At 42.5% G+C, this 20,453-nt stretch overlaps 2 protein-coding genes across 6 annotated transcripts in view; one reads left to right on the top strand and one right to left on the bottom strand.

Moving 5' to 3' along the window:
• Window positions 1-2,191: 2,191 nt before the first annotated feature.
• Window positions 2,192-8,015, top strand: tmem98 (transmembrane protein 98). Its single transcript, XM_027028282.2, has 7 exons — window positions 2,192-2,270; window positions 5,324-5,510; window positions 5,591-5,722; window positions 5,826-5,859; window positions 5,978-6,093; window positions 6,818-6,877; window positions 7,814-8,015. The coding sequence occupies exons 2-7, from the start codon at window positions 5,380-5,382 to the stop codon at window positions 8,001-8,003; spliced, it is 663 nt and encodes a 220-aa protein (XP_026884083.2). The 5' UTR covers window positions 2,192-2,270; window positions 5,324-5,379; the 3' UTR covers window positions 8,004-8,015.
• Window positions 8,016-11,398: 3,383 nt separating this feature from the next.
• svilc (supervillin c) overlaps window positions 11,399-20,453 on the bottom strand; it is a 36,067-nt gene continuing 27,012 nt past the window's right edge. For 4 of the 5 annotated variants that reach the window (XM_035528912.1, XM_035528908.1, XM_035528896.1 and 1 more), the window contains exons 18-30: window positions 20,102-20,249; window positions 19,840-19,979; window positions 19,521-19,696; window positions 19,225-19,375; window positions 18,679-18,973; window positions 17,974-18,189; window positions 17,559-17,766; window positions 16,902-17,035; window positions 16,640-16,795; window positions 14,535-14,663; window positions 12,912-13,015; window positions 12,591-12,749; window positions 11,399-11,582 (exon numbers count right to left, since the gene is read on the bottom strand). In XM_035528912.1, coding sequence (XP_035384805.1) covers window positions 11,508-11,582; window positions 12,591-12,749; window positions 12,912-13,015; window positions 14,535-14,663; window positions 16,640-16,795; window positions 16,902-17,035; window positions 17,559-17,766; window positions 17,974-18,189; window positions 18,679-18,973; window positions 19,225-19,375; window positions 19,521-19,696; window positions 19,840-19,979; window positions 20,102-20,249 — 2,091 coding nt within the window. In that variant the 3' untranslated portion in view covers window positions 11,399-11,507. Of the gene's footprint in view, window positions 12,179-12,590; window positions 12,750-12,911; window positions 13,016-14,534; window positions 14,664-16,639; window positions 16,796-16,901; window positions 17,036-17,558; window positions 17,767-17,973; window positions 18,190-18,678; window positions 18,974-19,224; window positions 19,376-19,520; window positions 19,697-19,839; window positions 19,980-20,101; window positions 20,250-20,453 lie in introns of all 5 variants that reach the window. The other variant, XM_035528920.1, reaches the window with a different exon arrangement.

Consider the following 20,453-nt stretch of genomic DNA (forward strand, 5'->3'; position numbering starts at 1 on the left):
TCTCTCCCTCCCTTTCTCTCTCCTCCCCCCCTCTCTCTTTCTCTCTCACTCCCTCTCGCTCCCTCCCTCCCTCCATCTCGTTTATTTGTCTGCTCTAGCTGTCTCGGCTCTGAGACAGCCCTGTGCATTACACTCCACCAGAGTTCAGAGATCACCCCACACTCCTCTCACCTGCTTCAAACTTTCTCATTTCGCCCATGCTCCCCCTCTCTCTCTCTTTCTCTCTCTCTCTCGCTCCCTCCCTCTCTCATCCTCCCGTTAGCTCATGCCCCAGTGCTTCTTCAATTGTTCGTGCTATGCGCTTCACTCCAGCTCATTCTCGCCCTAACACAGGCTGCGGGGCTTTTCAGGAGAAACTCTGCTCATAACCTGCCATCTCCACTCAACGCTGCTATCTGAAAGAAACCTTTAATTCAGTCAAGCTTTCTTGACTGCATATCATTACACTCAACTTGTTGAATTGAGTAGCATATTTTATATCTTTTATGCAATTTCTTTTCCAAATATTTTTCTTTGTGGCACTAACCAAAATAATTATTTAAAGAATAAGTTCACTGCACGGTTCTTCTGGCAACCAGGACTGGCTTGTGTGAGGGACCGTTACAAGGAATCTTCTTTGGTTCCAGATGGCACCTGCATTTTTATGAGTGTTAGTGAAATTGCCATTAAATGACATTTGTCCTCCCTGACTGCAGTTATTATTACAGAAGTCCACTTGCAGTCGGCTCTGTTGAGTGCGCGTGTCCCATGGTTCACTGCAGTTTGCTGCCATATGTAAGCGTGGTTTGGAAGCAGCCGCTGTGCTCCCAGTGCGTCGGGTTTGAACGCTGGTATCTGTTAATTGGGTAATAGGGTAATTCTGATTCTCACAGGCACTCACTAATCTCGAATCTCTGGAAGCCAGATGTACTGTAAAGATGATTCACTTATTAGGCCTGTGATCAACATTTCGTGTATGTTTGCATACAAACCACAAAACACAGCCAATGGCCACTGAAATACCTTCATTTGGGGGGTCTTCAAATCCTTTAAAACAGGGTGATACTCTGTTTATGACTAAAACTAGAACAGTGAGAGCAGTGCTCTGATCTCCACAGGATTCACTCTCCTTTTAAAGATTGTAGGGCGAAACGTACTTTGTTTCTAAATCATCGTTGCATTTGTCCTTTTGGGGGCTTATTTTACTATCACTATCCATATAAGCAAAATGACTCTAAAATGGTATAAAAATGACATATGCCATATACACCAATTAAAAAGAATAATAATATGGTTCCAATAATATGGTTATTTGATGCATTATGTTATTGGTTCATATTAAAAACATTTATATAGTTCAGTCCGTATGTGTCAAATACAAAAGTGTGTGTGTGTGTGTGTGTGTGTGTGTGTGTGTGTGTGTGTGTGTGTAACCAACCCTACAAACCCTCCAGTAACACACACCAACCCTACAAACCCTCCAGTAACACACACCAACCCTACAAACCCTCCAGTAACACACACACCAACCCTACAAACCCTCCAGTAACACACACCAACCCTACAAACCCTCCAGTAACACACACCAACCCTATAAACCCTTCAGTAACACACACCAAGTCTACAAACCCTCCAGTAACACACACCAACCCTACAAACCCTCCAGTAACACACACCAACCCTACAAACCCTACAGTAACACACGCAGGGGCCAAAGTGTCATTAGTGGAACTTCTGACAGATGCAGACATGGATGGTTTCAGTCCCACTACCTGTTTGTTATTTGTTTGAGGTGTTTTGTTTTGTTTGTTTGTTTGTTTATATTATTTGCAAATGTCCCAGTGGCTGTTCAGGTAGCATAGATTTCTTACATTCTACTGAACTATTAGTTGCACGCTTTAAACTTAAGAAACATCAAATAAAGAGGGGAGACGTGAGAGTCATTTTTTCCAAATCAGAGAAAACAATGTAATTTGTTCTTTAAAGCTGGCAGACACAAAACAAGCACGAGAGTTTGACGATGAGCATAGCGTAATTGATGGTGTAAAGGCTCGTGAGTCTACCCGAGGCACGCTATTCTCGCTCGCTCATGACACCTGGCGGCACAGCGCGCTGCTCCCGCGCGCCGCAGCAGGGAGCGGAGTTCGCTCGTGTCCACCTCACCAGGCGCGGCCGCTCGCGGAAGGAGCCCCGCGTGCGCGCTCCCATTTTGGAGCTCTCCGCGCCGTCTCCACCCGCACGCGCCAGCAAGGGCTTTGTTTCGCGGATCAAACGGAGATGAGCGAGTACAGGTAAGACGTGAGACCCAACCGCAAAGGTAATGCGCGCACTCTCCAAGGTGTAGAAATGTCTTATAATGTTGTGAAAACATGTTTTCAAATGCACGTGAAAGCTGTAACTATTGTTAGAGTGTGCACACGTGGGCTTTTAAACTAATGGAAGAAACTGTGAGCCTCATTATAAGAATGAAACCAGCTGAGGTGTTTTTATAAAGATGCCACCCTGACACTAGTGTGGAGGGCGTGGGCGGTTCTCGTGGCCCAGTCGGCTGTGGTGTTTGTTCCACGATCCTAACACGGCACGTCCCAGCGCACCGGGCGTGAATGCGGTTGACATCTGCACATCTGTGCAGTTTCGTTTGGTTACGGAGCGGTCGGATATCGGGTGTTGGCTCTGCACCTCAGACCTGCGCGCTGTGTGCCAGGACGGAGAAATCATTTAAAACTTTCTATAGATGGGTGCTTTTACTCTCTCTCTCTCTCTCTCTCTCTCTCTCTCTCTCTCTCTCTCTCTCTCTCTCTCTCACACACACAAACACACACACACATAGAGAGAGAGAGAGCGCGCAAAAGATAGTCGACTGAATTAGTATAATCGCTTATGGAAAGACACAGTGCTGAGCTTTAAATATCACAGACTGTTGTAGGGTAGAAGAAATCATCGCGATTCTCACGTCGATATCTCTCCTTAGGAGGCTCCAGCTAAACGTTCTGAACTGGACCTGGGTGCGTCCTTGTCTTGTTTTCAACAGTTATGTTTAAAGCATTAACGTAACATACATCGTGTTAAACAACCGAGCAAATTACATAAAACACCGTTCTATCCCTCACACAAACTCACAGCTAATCTGATGTTGTGTGTTCACGTAAACACGTGGCAGTGGGTGTCACAGGGGTCTCCGAAATTAATCAGATGATTATGGTAATTGAGGCTTATTTCCTCATGGAAAAGCAGGGGTTTCAGAAAAAAGTGTCTGAAGTGTTTACGAAGACTGCTGCAATGGTTAGTTCTTCAGCTGGAGTAGCAGTAGGCCACAAAAAGCACACGCATTTACAAACACTCAAGAACGGCCCATATAAAGGCCCTTCCAGACAGATGCATGAGCTTATACATTTTACTCTGTAGTAAAAGTTACCAGCTATGCGACTTACACAAAACCAACTGCACACAACCGGAGGTCATCACTCCGTGACCTTCTGAACAAAGTAATTAAAGAGTCTCCAAGCGCAGTGAGTTGTGCACCCTTACATCAGCGTCACAAGGAGGTACGCAGCGTGGTCTTCCACGCGTTTGGTGTCGGTCGTGTACATTTACGCAGTAGTGCACGCGGGTGTCTGGTGGGGGCTTTGTGGGGGCAGCTGTGTGCTGAAATGCGCATAGTTGAAATTCTTTGTGCCTCATGGTCTTGACTCCAGGGAGATAAGGAAGCCCATCATCACGACTTCTGTCCCTATGGAGTGTGAGGCGGGGTGTGTGGTTCTGGAGTGTGAAGCGGGGTGTGTGGTTCTGTCCCTATGGACTGTGAGGCGGGGTGTGTGGTTCTGGAGGAAAACACGGTCCGGGTGGTAGACGTGTGACGGACCAGGACCCCCAGGATCGCACAGTCAGAACCACTCCAATACATCCGATTTAAACAACAACAACATTACGATACCGTCCTGATTTCGTAAATAAGTAAAGCAGCAAGTCTTCATAAACTGCAGTTCTGTGGCATATGTCTCTCTTTCAAAAACATGGTCAGTGAATGTAAATTTGTACATGTAAATAACGGCTCACCTCTAATTTGCCCATTTGTCTGGTGGGCTCAAACGGCCTCCTAAAAACGACAAGACGAGGCACACGTCCATGTGAGCTGGCTGTTCTTTGTCAAGGCTACGCATTACCAGAGTAACGGGTCAGCAACCTTTCACGTGAGCTGCCCACGCCTTCAGCAGCGTACTCAAACACATAGCAGAAATATGTTAGAAATGGCACTAAACCATCTGCCGCACTGAGTCAAATCATAGGGGTCTCTTAAAGTGTCTGATTAGGTGGAGTTGTACGGCATGTACGGCACACACTACACGCTGTTCAGTGTGTGTAGAGTCTGTACACACACCAGCAAACACCAGGACTGTGAGGAAGCTTAATAATTACCAAAGGTGTGCTAGGCGTAGCCCTGATCAACTCAAAAGCACAAATACCCCACCTTCACTACGTCACTCTCTCTCTCTCTCACACACACACACACACACACACATTTGTTTTCAACTGCTTTCTAAAATATACTTTGATGCAACACAGATCTTTCAAATAAAGACAATAGTGCTTATGGAATAATTACTTCTTACCTTTATCTGAAAGCAGTTACTTGACTAGTCCATGACCCACAGGGGCTAACACATAGATCACAACGTGTTTGTTAGTTATGATATGTGTTTGATTAAGACCTGTGTGTTTATTTTTTAGATTTTTCTCCCTTGTTTGTGTGTTTAAAGGCCAACACTGACATTTTGGCAAATGGTTTGCTTGTTTTTAGGACACAGTATTCAAGCAGACTCTTCTAAAGCTATTCTACTGAGATTAAATCATTGTGGTAGATCTTTATAATCCAGAGAAGTGATGAAATTGTTGTGATAAATCTTCATAATCCAGACAAATGGCGAATCATTGTGATCTTTATAATTCAGACACAAGAAGTGCAGTGTGATGGTTTCAGACTCCACCTGCCATTATGATGCTCCAAAAGATCAAAAACACCTGAAAGGTTTCAAGTTCCAAATCTTGGAGCAGTTTTGCACCGTACCCCAAGAGAACCTGCCGAGGACGTCAGCTTTGCGACTGCTGGTTCACGGCCTTTGGCTGTTTGTTTATAGTCTGCAGGGTTTCTCTCTTCTTGATCTTCACTGAGTCAGTCTTCTGAAACAGATTACTGTCCTTTAAAATATGTTGGAACAAGCGTAGATTTGATGTGTCTGTTCCTTTTTTGGATAGAATTTCTTATTAGTGTACTTGCACCTTAGGAAAAAAAACCTCTTCATCATTGACTTGCTGCGTGTAGTAAAGCCAACCACTGTTCCCTTAGATGAACTCTGATCTCAGCCCTCCACACCCGCTAAAGCGTCCGAGCTCGCAGTCGTCATGGAGACGGTGGTGATGGTGGCCATCGGGGTGCTGGCTTCCATCTTCCTGGCCTCGTTGGTAGCGCTGCTTGTGGTGTGTCGCCATCGCTACTGTCGTCCGCCTGCCATGCTGCGCCATCTCGGCTCCAGGTGAGTACGCGAGTACACTCACTGCGGTGAATCATGGGAAGGCGCGAGGTGACCTGACTTTGACCTGACCCCCACCTCAGACCCACGGTGGATCTGATAGGAGCTATGGAGACCCAGAGTGAGCCCTCAGAGATGGAGCTAGACGACGTGGTCATTACCAACCCGCACATAGAGGCCATCCTGGACAACGAGGAGTGGATCGAGGACGCCTCGTACGTCCACTTCATCGCCTCCGGGGGCCTCGATGATAATTATAGACGAGGCTTTTCCTCAGATCTGTGATTGCCTAACGCTCTCTGTCTGTCTCTTCCCCAGAGGGTTAGTCTCTCATTGTATCTCCATCCTGAAGGTAATTTTGCCTCCACCCAAGAGGCCACGGTAATCACGCGTGTGTCACGCCTCAGTTGTACTTCAGATTGGCTGCTTCCTGACTGCTTTATTCAGATAATGGTTTTGCTTGCATACAGATTTGTCACACCCTGACAGAGAAACTTGTTGCCATGACGATGGGCTCTGGAGCAAAGGTGAAGGCTCCGACCAGCCTTAGTGACATCATCACAGTGGCCAAACGCATAAGCCCGAGGTATACAAATAAAAAACAACAAAACTTGATTACTGTCATATTCATAGAAATGGATACTATGGAGATGATTAATCTCCAGTTTTTCTGTGTTTACAAAAGTGATTTGCTGTAATGAGTATTATCTGTCAAACCGAGAGCATTTGGGTAGATGTTAGCTAGCCAACAGGAGAACAATCCAGAACACCCCTACAACAGAAATAGCAGTGTGTGTTCTATGGAAAACTGTCATCAGGAACCTCTGGATCCCTCATCAGTCCAGCCTGTATAGGGAATACCGGACAGCCTGAGACTCTGCTTACAATTAAAGTGGGAATCCCTGTTTGTAGAGGATGTTTTGAAAATGCAGAGATTAATGGGATTGATCCTCTTAGATTAAGGTTTTAGTAATTATGACAGGATTGGCCAAAGGAAGATCTGGATAAATGTGTAAATTCACATGTTCCCCAGTTCTGATGTCAGCCTGTTAGAGGAGAATATTTTGGTGGGTGTAGAATTTAAGAAGGGGGAAATTAAATATCAGTGTGTTGAAAATCTTTTGTTTCATGTTTCTTGTGTTAATTAACACTGTTATCTGTAACTGAAAAACTACAATTTTCATATTAGCGTTGCTTCTAAACCATTGAACTGTATTGTGCTTTGAAGCCCATTTGTGAATCAAGGAGATTATTATGCTGTGGAGAATTAAAAATAAATGTTAATAAAATAAGTACCCATGACTTCCCAGGGTGGACGATGTGGTGCGGTCCATGTATCCCCCACTGGACCCCATCCTGCTTGATGCCCGGTAACTACCTGAACCCTCGCTGCTGACCTCTGACCTGTACTGCATGTGCTGAGGTCTGCTACATTAGCAATGTCAAAGCTGCTCAACACATATCTGAGCACATATTCAACATATCTGAGCACATATAAACACAACACATCTGAACAAATATCAACACCCATCTGAACACATATCAACACATAGCATACATCTTGAACACATATCAATACACATCTAAGCACATATAAACACAACACACATCTGAACACATATCAACACACATCTGAACACATCAACATACATCTGAACACATCAGCACACATATCAACACCTCAACACACATCTGAACAAAAACACATAACACACATTACACATCTGAACACACAAACACATCAACACACATTAATGCACAACTGAACACAAACACATATCAATACACATATCAAGACACATCTGAACACATCAACATTTATCTGAACATATCAACACACATCTGAAGACATAGCACACAACACATCTGAACACATCAACACACAACACATCTGAACACATATCAACACACATCTGGGGCCACATTCTGCTTCTGAAATGATGCTGGTTGTAATTAACATTACTGTCATTAACTGTTATTAGCATTACTAACTGTCACTAACATTACTATAACTGTCATTAACATTACTAACATTGTCATTAACATTACTGTAACTGTCATTAACATTACAATCACTGTCATTAACATTACTAATGTGTCATAAACATTACTAACATTGTCATTAGCATTACTGTAACTGTCATTAATATTATTAACACTGTCAGTAACATTACTAATGTGTCATTAACATTACAATCACTGTTAGCTCTAGATTTGTCTGATTTAAAGATGCCATGGTGTGCGATACCCAGATACATTATTGCATTCACTCAGCGGACGGCGTTTGCTGAATATTGTCCCATTAGGGCCACCGCCTTGCTGCTGTCGGTCAGCCACTTGGTGCTGGTGACCCGGAACGCCTGCCACATGTCTGGCAGCCTCGACTGGATTGACCAATCACTGCACGCAGCCGAGGATCACATGGTCGTGCTGAGGGAGGCAGCCCTGGCCTCTGAACCTGAGAGAGGGCTGCCCGAGAGAGAGCAGGCTATCTGACACACACACACACACACACACACACACACACACACACACACACACACATATACACACACACACACACACACACACATATACACACACACACACACACACACACACACACACACACACACATATACACACACACACACACAAACATGCGTATATACAAACACTCTCATACACACACACACATACACAAACATGCGTATATACCTACACTCTCACACACACACATACACAAACATGCGTATATACATACACTCTCATACACACACACACATACACAAACATGCGTATATACATACACTCTCATACACACACACACATACACAAACATGCGTATATACCTACACTCTCATACACACACACACACAAACTTATGTATATACTTACACTCTCATATATAGACACACACACGTATACACACATGTATATACCTACACTCTCATATACACATATATATATATACACACGCACACATACACTCACATATACACACACGTATATACATACACTCACATATATACACACACATACATGCAAGGCGTATGTGACTAAATCGCACAGCATTGCATGGAAAAGGATATCATGGCAGCACACACAACCACTTTCTCTTGCTTCTGTTACAATGGCAATCACAATTAGATATCTACTTCATATACTCATGTATATTCATATTATATACACACACACAGTGGTGTGAAAAAGTGTTTGCCCCTTCCTGATATCTTATTTTTTGCATGTTGTCACACTTAAATGTTTCAGATCACCAAACAAATGTAAATATTAGACAAAGATAGCACAAGTAAACATAAATGCAGTTTTTAAATGAAGGATCTTAAGCCATTCAGAGGTGGACTGCTGGTGTGTTTGGATCATTGTCCGCTGCAGAACCCAAGTGCACTTCAGCTTGAAGTCACAAACAGATGGCCAGATATTCTCCTTCAGGATTTTTTAGTAGACAGCAGAATTCATGGTTCCATTTACCACAGCAAGTCTAAAGCAGAAAAACAGCCCCAGACCATCACACTACCACCACCATATTCTACTGTTGGTATGATGGTCCTTTTCTGAAATGCTGTGTTACTTTTACACCAGATGTAATGGACATACACCTTTCCAAAAATTTCAACTTTTGTCTCGTCAGTATTTTCCCCAAAAGTTCGGGGATCATCAAGATGTTTTCTGGCAAAACTGAGACGAGCCTTTATGTTCTTTTTGCTCAGCAGTGGTTTTTGTCTTGGAACTCTGCCATGCAGGCCATTTCTGCCCAGTCTCTCATGGTGGAGTCATGAACGCTGACCTTAACTGAGCCAAGTGAGGCCTGCAGTTCTTTGGATGTTGCTGTGGGGTCTTTTGTGACCTCTTGGATGAGTCATCGCTGCGCTCTTGGGGTAATTTTGGTGGGCCGGCCACTCCTGGGAAGGTTCACCACTGTTCTATGTTTTGGCCATTTGTGGATAAGGTCTCTGGCTGTGGTTCGCTGGAGTCCCAAAGCTTCAGAAATGGCTTTAGAACCTTTTCCAGACTGATAGATCTCAGTTACTTTGTATCTCATTTGTTCCTGAATTTCTTTTGATCGCAGCATGCTGTCTAGTTTTTGAGGATCTTTTGGTCTACTTCACTTTGTCAGGCAGGTCCTATTTAAGTGATTTCCTGATTGAGAACAGGTGTGGCAGTAATCAGGTCTGGGTGTGGCTAGAGAAATTGAACTCAGCTTTCCAAAGATGTGATAAACCACAGTTAATTTGTTTTAACAGGGGGGCAATCACTTTTTCACACAGGGCCATGTAGGTTTGGATTTTTTTCCCTTAATAATAAAAACCTTCATTTAAAAACTGCATTTTCTGTTTACTTGTGTTATTGTTGTCTAATATTTACATTTGTTTGATGATCTGATTTTTTTGCATGTTTGTCGCACTTAAATAAATGTTAGTGTGATAAACATGCAAAAAAATAAGATATCAGGCAGGAGGGAAACACTTTTTCATATATAAATTCATATGCATATTAAGAGCTTTTATTTTAGCTGCTCTCGTTATTTTAGACTTAAGGCAAAAGTTCAGTGAAGTTTCCTTCAAAGTACAGGAGCTTCAGTACGTCAGCTTCAGTACAGGAGCTTCAGTACTCCAGCTTCAATACAGGAGCTTCAGTACGCCAGCTTCAGTACACCAGCTTCAGTACTCCAGCTTCAGTATTCCAGCTTCAGTACAGGAGCATCAGTAAACCAGCTTCAGTACACCAGCTTCAGTACTCCAGCTTCAGTACAGGAGCTTCAGTACGCCAGCTTCAGTACTCCAGCTTCAGTACAGGAGCATCAGTAAACTAGCTTCAGTACACCAACATCAGAACTCCAGCTTCAGTACTCCAGTTTCAGTATACCAGCTTCAGTACAGGAGCATTAGTAAACCAGCTTCAGTACACCAGCATCAGTAAACCAGCTTCAGTACAGGAGCTTCAGTACACCAGCTTCAGTAGTCCAGCTTCAGTACAGGACCTTCAGTACACCAACTTCAGTACATGCAAAAATGTATCACTGTATTAATTTTTATCTTCAGCACAGATATACTGAATGTGTGTATACACAGTACAGATTTATAGTAAATGTGTGATATATAGAGTTTTGATATGTTCAGTATTTATAAATGTTTTTGTTTTTAGCTGTTTTGATGAACCAATTGTACTGGATTGTACTGATACACCCACGGTACTGGATCATCAAACCATTCAACACTGGACCACTGAAACTAATTAAATTAACACACACACAGTTCTCTATATCCATCTAACATCAGTGGGTTCTAATTATGGACCTGGGTCAGATCAATTTAATTTAAATCTCACATTAACCACACTAATCACACCCTCTCTCTCTCTCTCTCTCTCTCTCTCTCTCTTCTCTCTCTCTCTCTCTCTCTCTCTCTCACACCACACACAACAGTAAGCCAGAAATTAGCACAGGCACTAAAAATGTTTTAACCATTCCAAATAATACTACTTAATACTACAGTTAATGTATATTAAACACATCAGTTTGTAGTTATATATATAAACCTTACACCGTAACTACTGACAACACACCAAAAACTCATTAAAGCACCAACTACCCCTTCAGCTGTCATCAGTGTAACCACCACACACACACACACACACAGTTATTACATTTGTCACACGTACTTCAATTTTGACTTCGTAACAGTGTGGTGTTGTTTGTTATGCCTATGAAGCTTAAAGCATTTCCCCAGGTCAGAGTTCAGTACGACTGATCATGTGACACCAGCTGACCAACTGGGCAAACGTTGGGGGCTGATGTCTTGATCTTTCTGTTTGTTGTGGTTTTTGCGTGTGGTCGAACCACTGCCTTCCTAATTCATATGTGATGCTACATTAAAGTTTCATGGAGTAAATTGAGTGTATGGAATTGAATTTATTGAAGGTTTAATTTATTGAATTGAATTTATATTATGTCTGTTAAACATGAATTAAGATCCATCAGATCCATTTCCAGGTTGATTTTCAGGTTCCTGATTCATTTCCAGGTTGAGAAAAATAAGCACGCAATCTCATTTCATTCACATGTTTACCCTGTAGCTGGAGCAAGAAACGAGAGAGAGAGAGAGAGAGAGAGAGAGAGAGAGAGGGAGAGGGAGAGAGAGAGAGAGAGACAGCCAAAACCAGTGGATATGCATTAATGGCCACACTCAAATGACCTACAGACACACACACACACACACACACACACACACACACACACAAATTGGTTGCTAGGTTTTACATATTAGAAGAACATTAAACATTAAACCTTTTTAGTCAATACCAAATGTTCTATGTAAAATATTTTTTTGTTGTTGATTACAGGGATGTTTAAAATAGTCCAGTTTCAGTAGTCCTGCTTCAGTTCTGTTCCAGTAGTCCTGTTTCAGTAGTCCTGCTTCAGTACTGTTTCAGTTGTCCTGCTTCAGTAGTACTGTTTCAGTAGTCCTGTTCCAGTAGTCCTCTTTCAGTAGTCCTGCCTTAGTACTGTTTCAGTTGTCCTGCTTCAGTAGTACTGTTTCAGTACTGTTTCAGTAGTCCTCTTTCAGTAGTCCTGTTCAGTAGTGTTTCTAAGCCTAGTTCAATACAGTCCCTTGCTCTTCGTCAGGTTTAGTTGTTGCAGAGTTGACAGAGTTGTTTATTCACAAAATCACCTGAAACAAAAAACAAATTAAATTAATTTTAAAAAAGCATTTTGATCTCCTTTACAGTAAAGAGAACAGAGAACTACTGACCGACTCATCTAGAAACAAAAGAAATATCATCCTCTCTGACACACACACACACTTGGTAAACCAAAGAAAACAGATCCAGGTCTGTCCACCATGTTCTGTCTGGGTAATAAGGCCTTGTGCCACTGTAACCAAATAAAGGATTTAGACACATTTAACTGTACAGCCCATAAGATTTACACACATTACACTACAGTGAGTGTTTGTAAGAATACCACACATTACATTACAGTGAGTCTGTTTATAAGTGAATACACACACTAAGGTGAGTAATTGTGTTTATAAGAATACCACATATTACACTAAGGTGAGTATTAAACTAATAGAGACTCACCTGGACATCCTGCTCTGACAGGTATGAGCCCACCTGGACGTCCTGGGCGTCCACTCCCTCTGGTCTCTTCAGCAGGTCCTGGACACTGAGGTGAGTTTCCCCAAGCAACTCCAGAGCGTCCTGCACTAATATCAGTGTCTTCTGCACAGATGAGGCATGCTGTAACACACACACACACACACACACACACACACACACAGACAAACACTTCAGTTTTGTTCATATAAACTCATATTCAGACAATGATGACCCTGATTGTGACCCTAATGGTGAACATATAAGTGGTGGTTGTCATAGTAATGACGATGAAGTCTTACTGACCTCTGTGGCTGGTTTCTCCCAGGAAGGGAAGACATTAGTGAAGGTTAGAGGCTCCGCCCCTTCCTTGATGAGGTAAGCAGCAGGAGGCCTCGTGGGGTTTCTGTCTGTATTACACACACCCACGTGATCATTACGTCTGTATTACACACACCCGCGTGATCATTACATCTGTATTACACACGCGCGCGATCATTACATCTGTATTACACACACACACGATCATGTATTACACACACCCGCGTGATCATTACGTCTGTATTACACACACACACATGATCATGTATTACACACACCCACGTGATCATTATGTCTGTATTACACACACGCGATCATTACGTCTGTATTACACGCACGCATGATTATTATATCTGTATTACACACACACACATGATCATGTATTACACACACCCGCGTGATCATTACATCTGTATTACACACACTCGCGTGATCATTACATCTGTATTACACACACGCGCGCGATCATTACATCTGTATTACACACACACACATGATCATGTATTAAACACACCCACGTTATCATTATGTCTGTATTACACACACGCGTGATCATTACATCTGTATTACACATATGCATGATCATTACATCTGTATTACACACGCGTGATCATGTATTACACACACACGCGTGATCATTACGTCTGTATTACACACATACGTGATCATTACGTCTATTACAAAAATGCGTGATCATTATGTCTGTTGTACACACGCGTGATCATTACATCTGTATTACACACACGCGTGATCATTACATCTGTATTACACGCGGGATCATTACGTCTGTATTACACACACGTGATCATTACGTCTGTATTACACACACATGCGATCATTACGTCTGTATTACACGCACGCATGATTATTATATCTGTATTACACACACACATGATCATTACACACACCCGCGTGATCATTACATCTGTATTACACACATGCGTAATCATTACATCTGTATTACACACACGCATGATCATTACGTCTGTATTACACACGCATGATCATGTATTACACACACACACGTGATGTATTACACACACGCGTGATCATTACGTCTGTATTACACACATACGTGATCTTTACGTCTATTACAAAGACGCGTGATTACGTCTGTATTACATACACGCGCGATCATTACGTCTGTATTACACACACACGTGATCATGTATTACACACACGTGCGATCATTACATCTGTATTACACACACACGTGTATTACACGTCTGTATTACACACACACGTGATCATGTATTACACACATGTGCGATCATTACGTCTGTATTACACACACACGTGTATTACACGTCTGTATTACACACACACACGTGATCATGTATTACACACAAGTGCGATCATTACGTCTGTATTACACACACACACGTGTATTACACGTCTGTATTACACACACGTGATCATGTATTACACACATGTGCGATCATTACGTCTGTATTACACACACACGTGTATTACACGTCTGTATTACACACACACACGTGATCATGTATTACACACAAGTGCGATCATTACGTCTGTATTACACACACACACACGTGTATTACACGTCTGTATTACACACACACGTCTCCGTCTCTCTCTCTCTCTCACCTCTGCAGTACTGAAGGACAGTCTGCATGGCGCATTTTCTCTCCCTGTTCCAGTGGGGGCGCTGTGAGTCCACCATGGCATTGCTTTGCCACAGGTACACCTCCAGAGAGTTATCCAACAAGAACAGAGCTACAGGAGAGAGAGGTGGAGAAAGGGAATGAGAGATGAGAGAGAGGGAGAAAGAGAGAGACAGAGGGAGGGAGAGAGAGAGAGAGGGAGAGAAAGAGAGAGAGAGTGAGAGAGAGACAGAGAGGGAGAGAGAGAGGGAGAGAGAGAGCGAGAGAGCGTGAGAGAGAGAGAGAGAGATATTTTTTATTTAAGCCTCCAATGTAAAGCGAGAGAGAGAGAGTGAGACTGATTTAGGCTTACAAGGGCCAATATGAAAGTGTGTGTACGATTATAAAATGTGTGTTTTATCATAAAGTGTGTGTACTATTATAAAGTGTGTATTATTATAAAATGTGTGTATTATTTTAAAGTGTGTATACTATTATAAAGTATGTGTACTATTATAAAGTGTGTGTACCATTATAAAATGTGTATTATATTAAAGTGTTTGTATTATTACAAAGTGTGTGTATTATTATAAAGTGTATTACTATAAAGTGTGTATTATAAAGGGGTGTACTATTCTAAAATGTGTGTACTATTATACAATGTGTTACATTTTAAAGTGTTATGTGTATTATTTTAAAGCGAGAGAGAGAGAGATTGAGAGTGATTTAGGCTTACAAGGGCCAATATGAAAGTGTGTGTATGATTATAAAATGTGTGTATTATTATAAAGTGTGTTTTACTATAAAGTGTGTGTATTATTATAAATTGTATTATTATAAAGTGTGTACATTACTATAAAGTGTGTGTATTATTATAAAGTGTGTATTACTATAAAGTGTGTGTGTTATTATAAAGTGTGTGCATTACTATAAAGTGTGTATTATAAAGTGTATGTATTATTATAAAGTGTGTATTACTATAGTGTGTATTATTATAAATTGTATTATTATAAAGTGTGTACATTACTATAAAGTGTGTGTATTATTATAAAGTGTGTATTACTATAAAGTGTGTGTGTTATTATAAAGTGTGTATTACTATAAAGTGTGTGTATTATTATAAAGTGTGTATTACTATAAAGTGTGTGTATTATTATAAAGTGTGTATTACTATAAAGTGTGTGTATTATTATAAAGTGTGTATTACTATAAAGTGTGTGTATTATTATAAATTGTGTATTACTATAAAGTGTGTGCATTGCTATAAAGTGTGTATTACTATAAAGTGTGTGTATTATTATAAAGTGTGTATTACTATAAAGTGTGTGTATTATTATAAATTGTGTGCATTACTATAAAGTGTGTGTATTATAAAGTGTATTACTATAAAGTGTGTGTATTATTATAAAGTGTGTGCATTACTATAAAGTGTGTGTATTATTATAAAGTGTGTGCATTACTATAAAGTGTGTGTATTATTATAAAGTGTGTGCATTACTATAAAGTGTGTGTATTATTATAAAGTGTGTGCATTACTATAAAGTGTGTGTATTATTATAAAGTGTGTGTATTATTATAGTGTGCATTACTATAAAGTGTGTGTATTATTATAGTGTGCATTACTATAAAGTGTGTGTATTATTATAAAGTGTGTGTATTATTATAAAGTGTGTATTACTATAAAGTGTGCATTACTATAAAGTGTGTGTATTATTATAAAGTGTGTATTACTATAAAGTGTGTGTATTATTATAAAGTGTGTGTATTACTATAAAGTGTGTGTATTATTATAAAGTGTGTGTATTATTATAAAGTGTGTATTACTATAAAGTGTGCATTACTATAAAGTGTGTGTATTATTATAAAGTGTGTATTACTATAAAGTGTGCATTACTATAAAGTGTGTGTATTATTATAAAGTGTGTGCATTACTATAAAGTGTGTGTGTTATTATAAAGTGTGTGCATTACTATAAAGTGTGTGTACTATCCAAAATACTGCAATTGTTTACATTTTATATGCGTGTATTCACTGCAAAATCATGAACAGGTGACAACGTGCTGAACGTGTTTACTGTGTGGTGCTCATGAGCAGCTCAGTCTCTCTCACCTGGCTGTGGCACACAGTATAAACACTGCTGATGAAATGGCATCGCCATGACAACCCCAGGTGCACGTGACCGGCTCAGAAGCTCCTCCCCTTTGAAGGTTCCTGCTCGAGCACTCAGGTGATACAGGCGCGGGGTGAAGTTGTACCTGCCAGGATCTGAACAGACACACGCAGGACACATCGAGACACCCGACTGGACTGGTGATGGCCAGACGGATCTCAGTTCATCTGCGCCATAACGCAACACATTTCAGAGGGCTACCTTGTAGCATGCAGTCGTAGGACTTCCTGTCTGGTGGCCCAATAGCGTCCCAGAAGTCTGATGATTCCCCACCTTCTTCCACCTCTTTAATAATCAGACCGTGGCCACTCGTCAGCCCCATCTCAGGAGGGTGCCTAATACATATTCATCATATTTAAAATCATGCAAATTAGACATAATGGACAACAGCCCTCCACACATTCCTGATGTGTATCAATTTTTTTTAAAAACACAATAAAAGAGTGAAACGAGTCTCTTCTAAGACGGCACACTTTACCTCCTGACGTCTGATCCGTTAGGCTTTAAATCAAAGGTCAACACAATTAACAACAGCAATGAACTAAAGACCTGAGAAGGTTGTAGGATTGGTGGACCTGCTCTCTACTCCAGAACCTTTACCGCTGCCAGAGACACGAGGCACACGGTAACATCTACAGCACCTATACAGTTCAGCAAGGCCCCATCTGCCCTCTATTTTGGACAGGGACATGGTCCCCAGGATGGACGTGCCTGACAGCTTTTTCCATTAGCCGAGAGTCATGTAAGTAAGTAATAAAGACAAAAAATGTTTCTCTCTCAGTTTGGCACTTATGAAGCTTCAGCTTTACATAGCACTGTAATTTGCTCTTAAGCGTGAGCGTGAGGTGCGACTCTTACGTGTGTGTGAGCTGTTGGACGGTGTGCTTGGCAACCTGACGTGCACTAGCAGGGGACTTGCAGCCATGCCACAGAAACAGCGCCCCCTGCTGACTGTTGAGGAGGAGCAGACAGCCACGGGAGCGGAGGCTGGAGGTACAGCACACCACCTCCAACAGGCTGGCCTCCACACACACAGCGCCTCTCACACAGAACAGACGCCAGCCTCCTGAAAACAACACGCGCGCAATCAAACACACACACACACACACACACACAGACCCGCACACACACACACACGCGCGTTTTTGAGGACATTGAATTTGTACTTTCTGTTAAGATCTTAACATTACACTGTCTTCACATGCTAACAGAGAAGTCTGTTAAGGCTGTATAATGTCTAAGTGGTTTATTGTTAGGGGCGGGGCCTACTCACCTGCACGGTTACTGCTCTTCTCCCTGTGTATTACCAGCCCTCCCTGGAACAGCTGCAAAAAGCATGCTGGCTCCTCCCCCTCTGTTACAATCTCTTGAGGCTCATTCTTATTGGTCAGTTGTGAAGACAAGTCCTGCCCCTCGACCTGCGAGTGGCGTCCCTGCCAGATGAACAGTGCAGACTTCTCCAGGAAGTCCCCAGTGGCAATCTGATCGACTGTTTACACACACACACACACACACACACACACACACACACATATGCACACACACACACACACACATATGCACACACACACACACACACGCACAGACCCGCACACACACACACACACACACACACACACACAGATGAACATATGCAGATAAATCTTGTCTAATGTATTTTCAGTATTTTAAAGCTATCAAACCTTTTCCTATGCCCCTCCCTAGCTGCTGATTAAATAGTGACAGAATCTTTTCACCTCTCAGGGTTTGCATTTATGACATCTATTAAAGTATAAAGGCTGGTTAGCTGAACGGGGCTTTTTAATAAACTACTTACAGAAGCTTTAAATTGTTAATTGAATACTGAAAAACTACTGTTTGTTAACAACTTCTTTTAAACAATCTTCTACATAGAATATGTTTTAACACACACCTCACCCACTCACACACACCCCCACCCACACACACCCACAAAGCGCCCACTCACACACACACTCACCCGTGGCACTAAGCCGGTATGTCCAGCGCACAGCGTATGTTGCGGCGTGGTGCAGCTGTCCAGTGCTCTCTGGAGACATTCTCCGCTCCTCTCCCTTACCAACACGCCAACTCTCCACAGAAACAGTGCTGAGCGCCGCCTGACGACCGTCGCTAAGGGTGACCGTGTCACGGCCTCTCTGCATATCTACACCGTCCAGAAAGATAGCCCCCGCCCCTGTGACACACCTTCCAGCAAGCAGGGCTTTGGCGTCACATGACCACTCAGCAGAAGGACAAGTTGCAGGAAGAGGAGTCTGGGGGGATGAAGAGAGACCAACCATTACAACTCACCACTGTTCTTTCAGGCAGCACTGCAGAGGTCACAGGTGTGTGTGAAGGGTCATGACCTAATGTGTCATGTATGACACGTTTTTCAGAGATGAACTACTGTGTCATGTATGACTTGAACACACATACTATGGACAACATTTTCTGCTTACATCGACGGCGCACTGGTCCATGTGTATTCTTGCCCATTACTGAAAGCATGCGCTCACCAGCTCACCTGCACCACCCCATGGATGGGAGCAGTAGTGTGCTCCTGGTTCCCGCCCCTCTGCTCAGACCAATCAGCAAACTTCAGCTTGAAGAGAACTGTCTCAGTCATCTCAAAGACACAGCCAAACAGAGCCCAGGCTGGACGCCCCGTACCCTGTCTGAACTCACACACACACACACACACACACACACACACACACACACACACACACACACACACACATACACACACAAGCACACACACACGCACAGATATAGCAATATTTCTTTGTTTAGAACTTGTCGTTAAGGTGTGTTACTCACCTTTGAATTTGGGCACTGGTGTCTAAGGGGTCAAGAGGGTTAATCCTGCAGTTCCTGTAGTCATAAGCCCCGCCCCACACCTGATGAGCCAGCTCCAGCGCCAGTTTTCTGTCGCCGGGGGCAACGTCTTTCCCATGCCACAGGTAGAGCTCACTGCCAAAATCCAATAACAGAGTCTGAGAAGGAAAAATCACAAAGGAAAAAAATCATTACAAAATAGCAGTAAAGCAGTGAAACTGCCCACACTGCAGACATGTATTCACGCTACCAGCTCATTAAAGCTACAGCGACTGTGTGTGCGTGCAGGGGGTGGGGTCACCTGGGAGGAGCTTAGGAGAGAGAGGTGTGGCACAGAGGCCCAGCCCTGCCCATGTGGGAGGAGTCTGTCTCCCTGGAGCCTGTAGATGCAGTTCGACTCTGAAATAGCTGTCTCATACTGTTCATCGTCATCAGAATGACCTGTGTTCAGACGCACACACACACACACGCGCGCAAATATACAAACAAACAAACGTAAATAATGTGTTAGAAAGCATAAGAACAGGTTATGAATATTTTAGAAGGAAGAATTTCTGACCAACCTCTGCGATAGGTGTTTCCTCCCAGAAGCTTCCAGAACTCTGTAGCCTCCCCACTGTCTGAATTCACGCCCTCCTCCAGGTGAATGACCTCTGTTGCATGGCAACCAAGATCCCGCTGGGCCACCACCAGTGAAGCCATGGCAGACGCCTTAAACAAGCCGCCAATCAATATCCAATAGCCAATGACTGGATAACTCACAAACAGGTACTACGTTGTCATGGTGAGGACAGAAACACAGGCCCCTGTTCAGACTGAGACTTCATGCACGTCGTCAGTGCTGTGTTTCCTCGCGTTCGTCAGACGTGTGGTTTAAATACTCCGTCCTGTGACCAAACCTAATGGTAGGTGAAC

The sequence above is a fragment of the Electrophorus electricus genome, chromosome 1, assembly GCF_013358815.1.
Source record: "Electrophorus electricus isolate fEleEle1 chromosome 1, fEleEle1.pri, whole genome shotgun sequence".
Classification (NCBI taxonomy): domain Eukaryota; kingdom Metazoa; phylum Chordata; class Actinopteri; order Gymnotiformes; family Gymnotidae; genus Electrophorus; species Electrophorus electricus.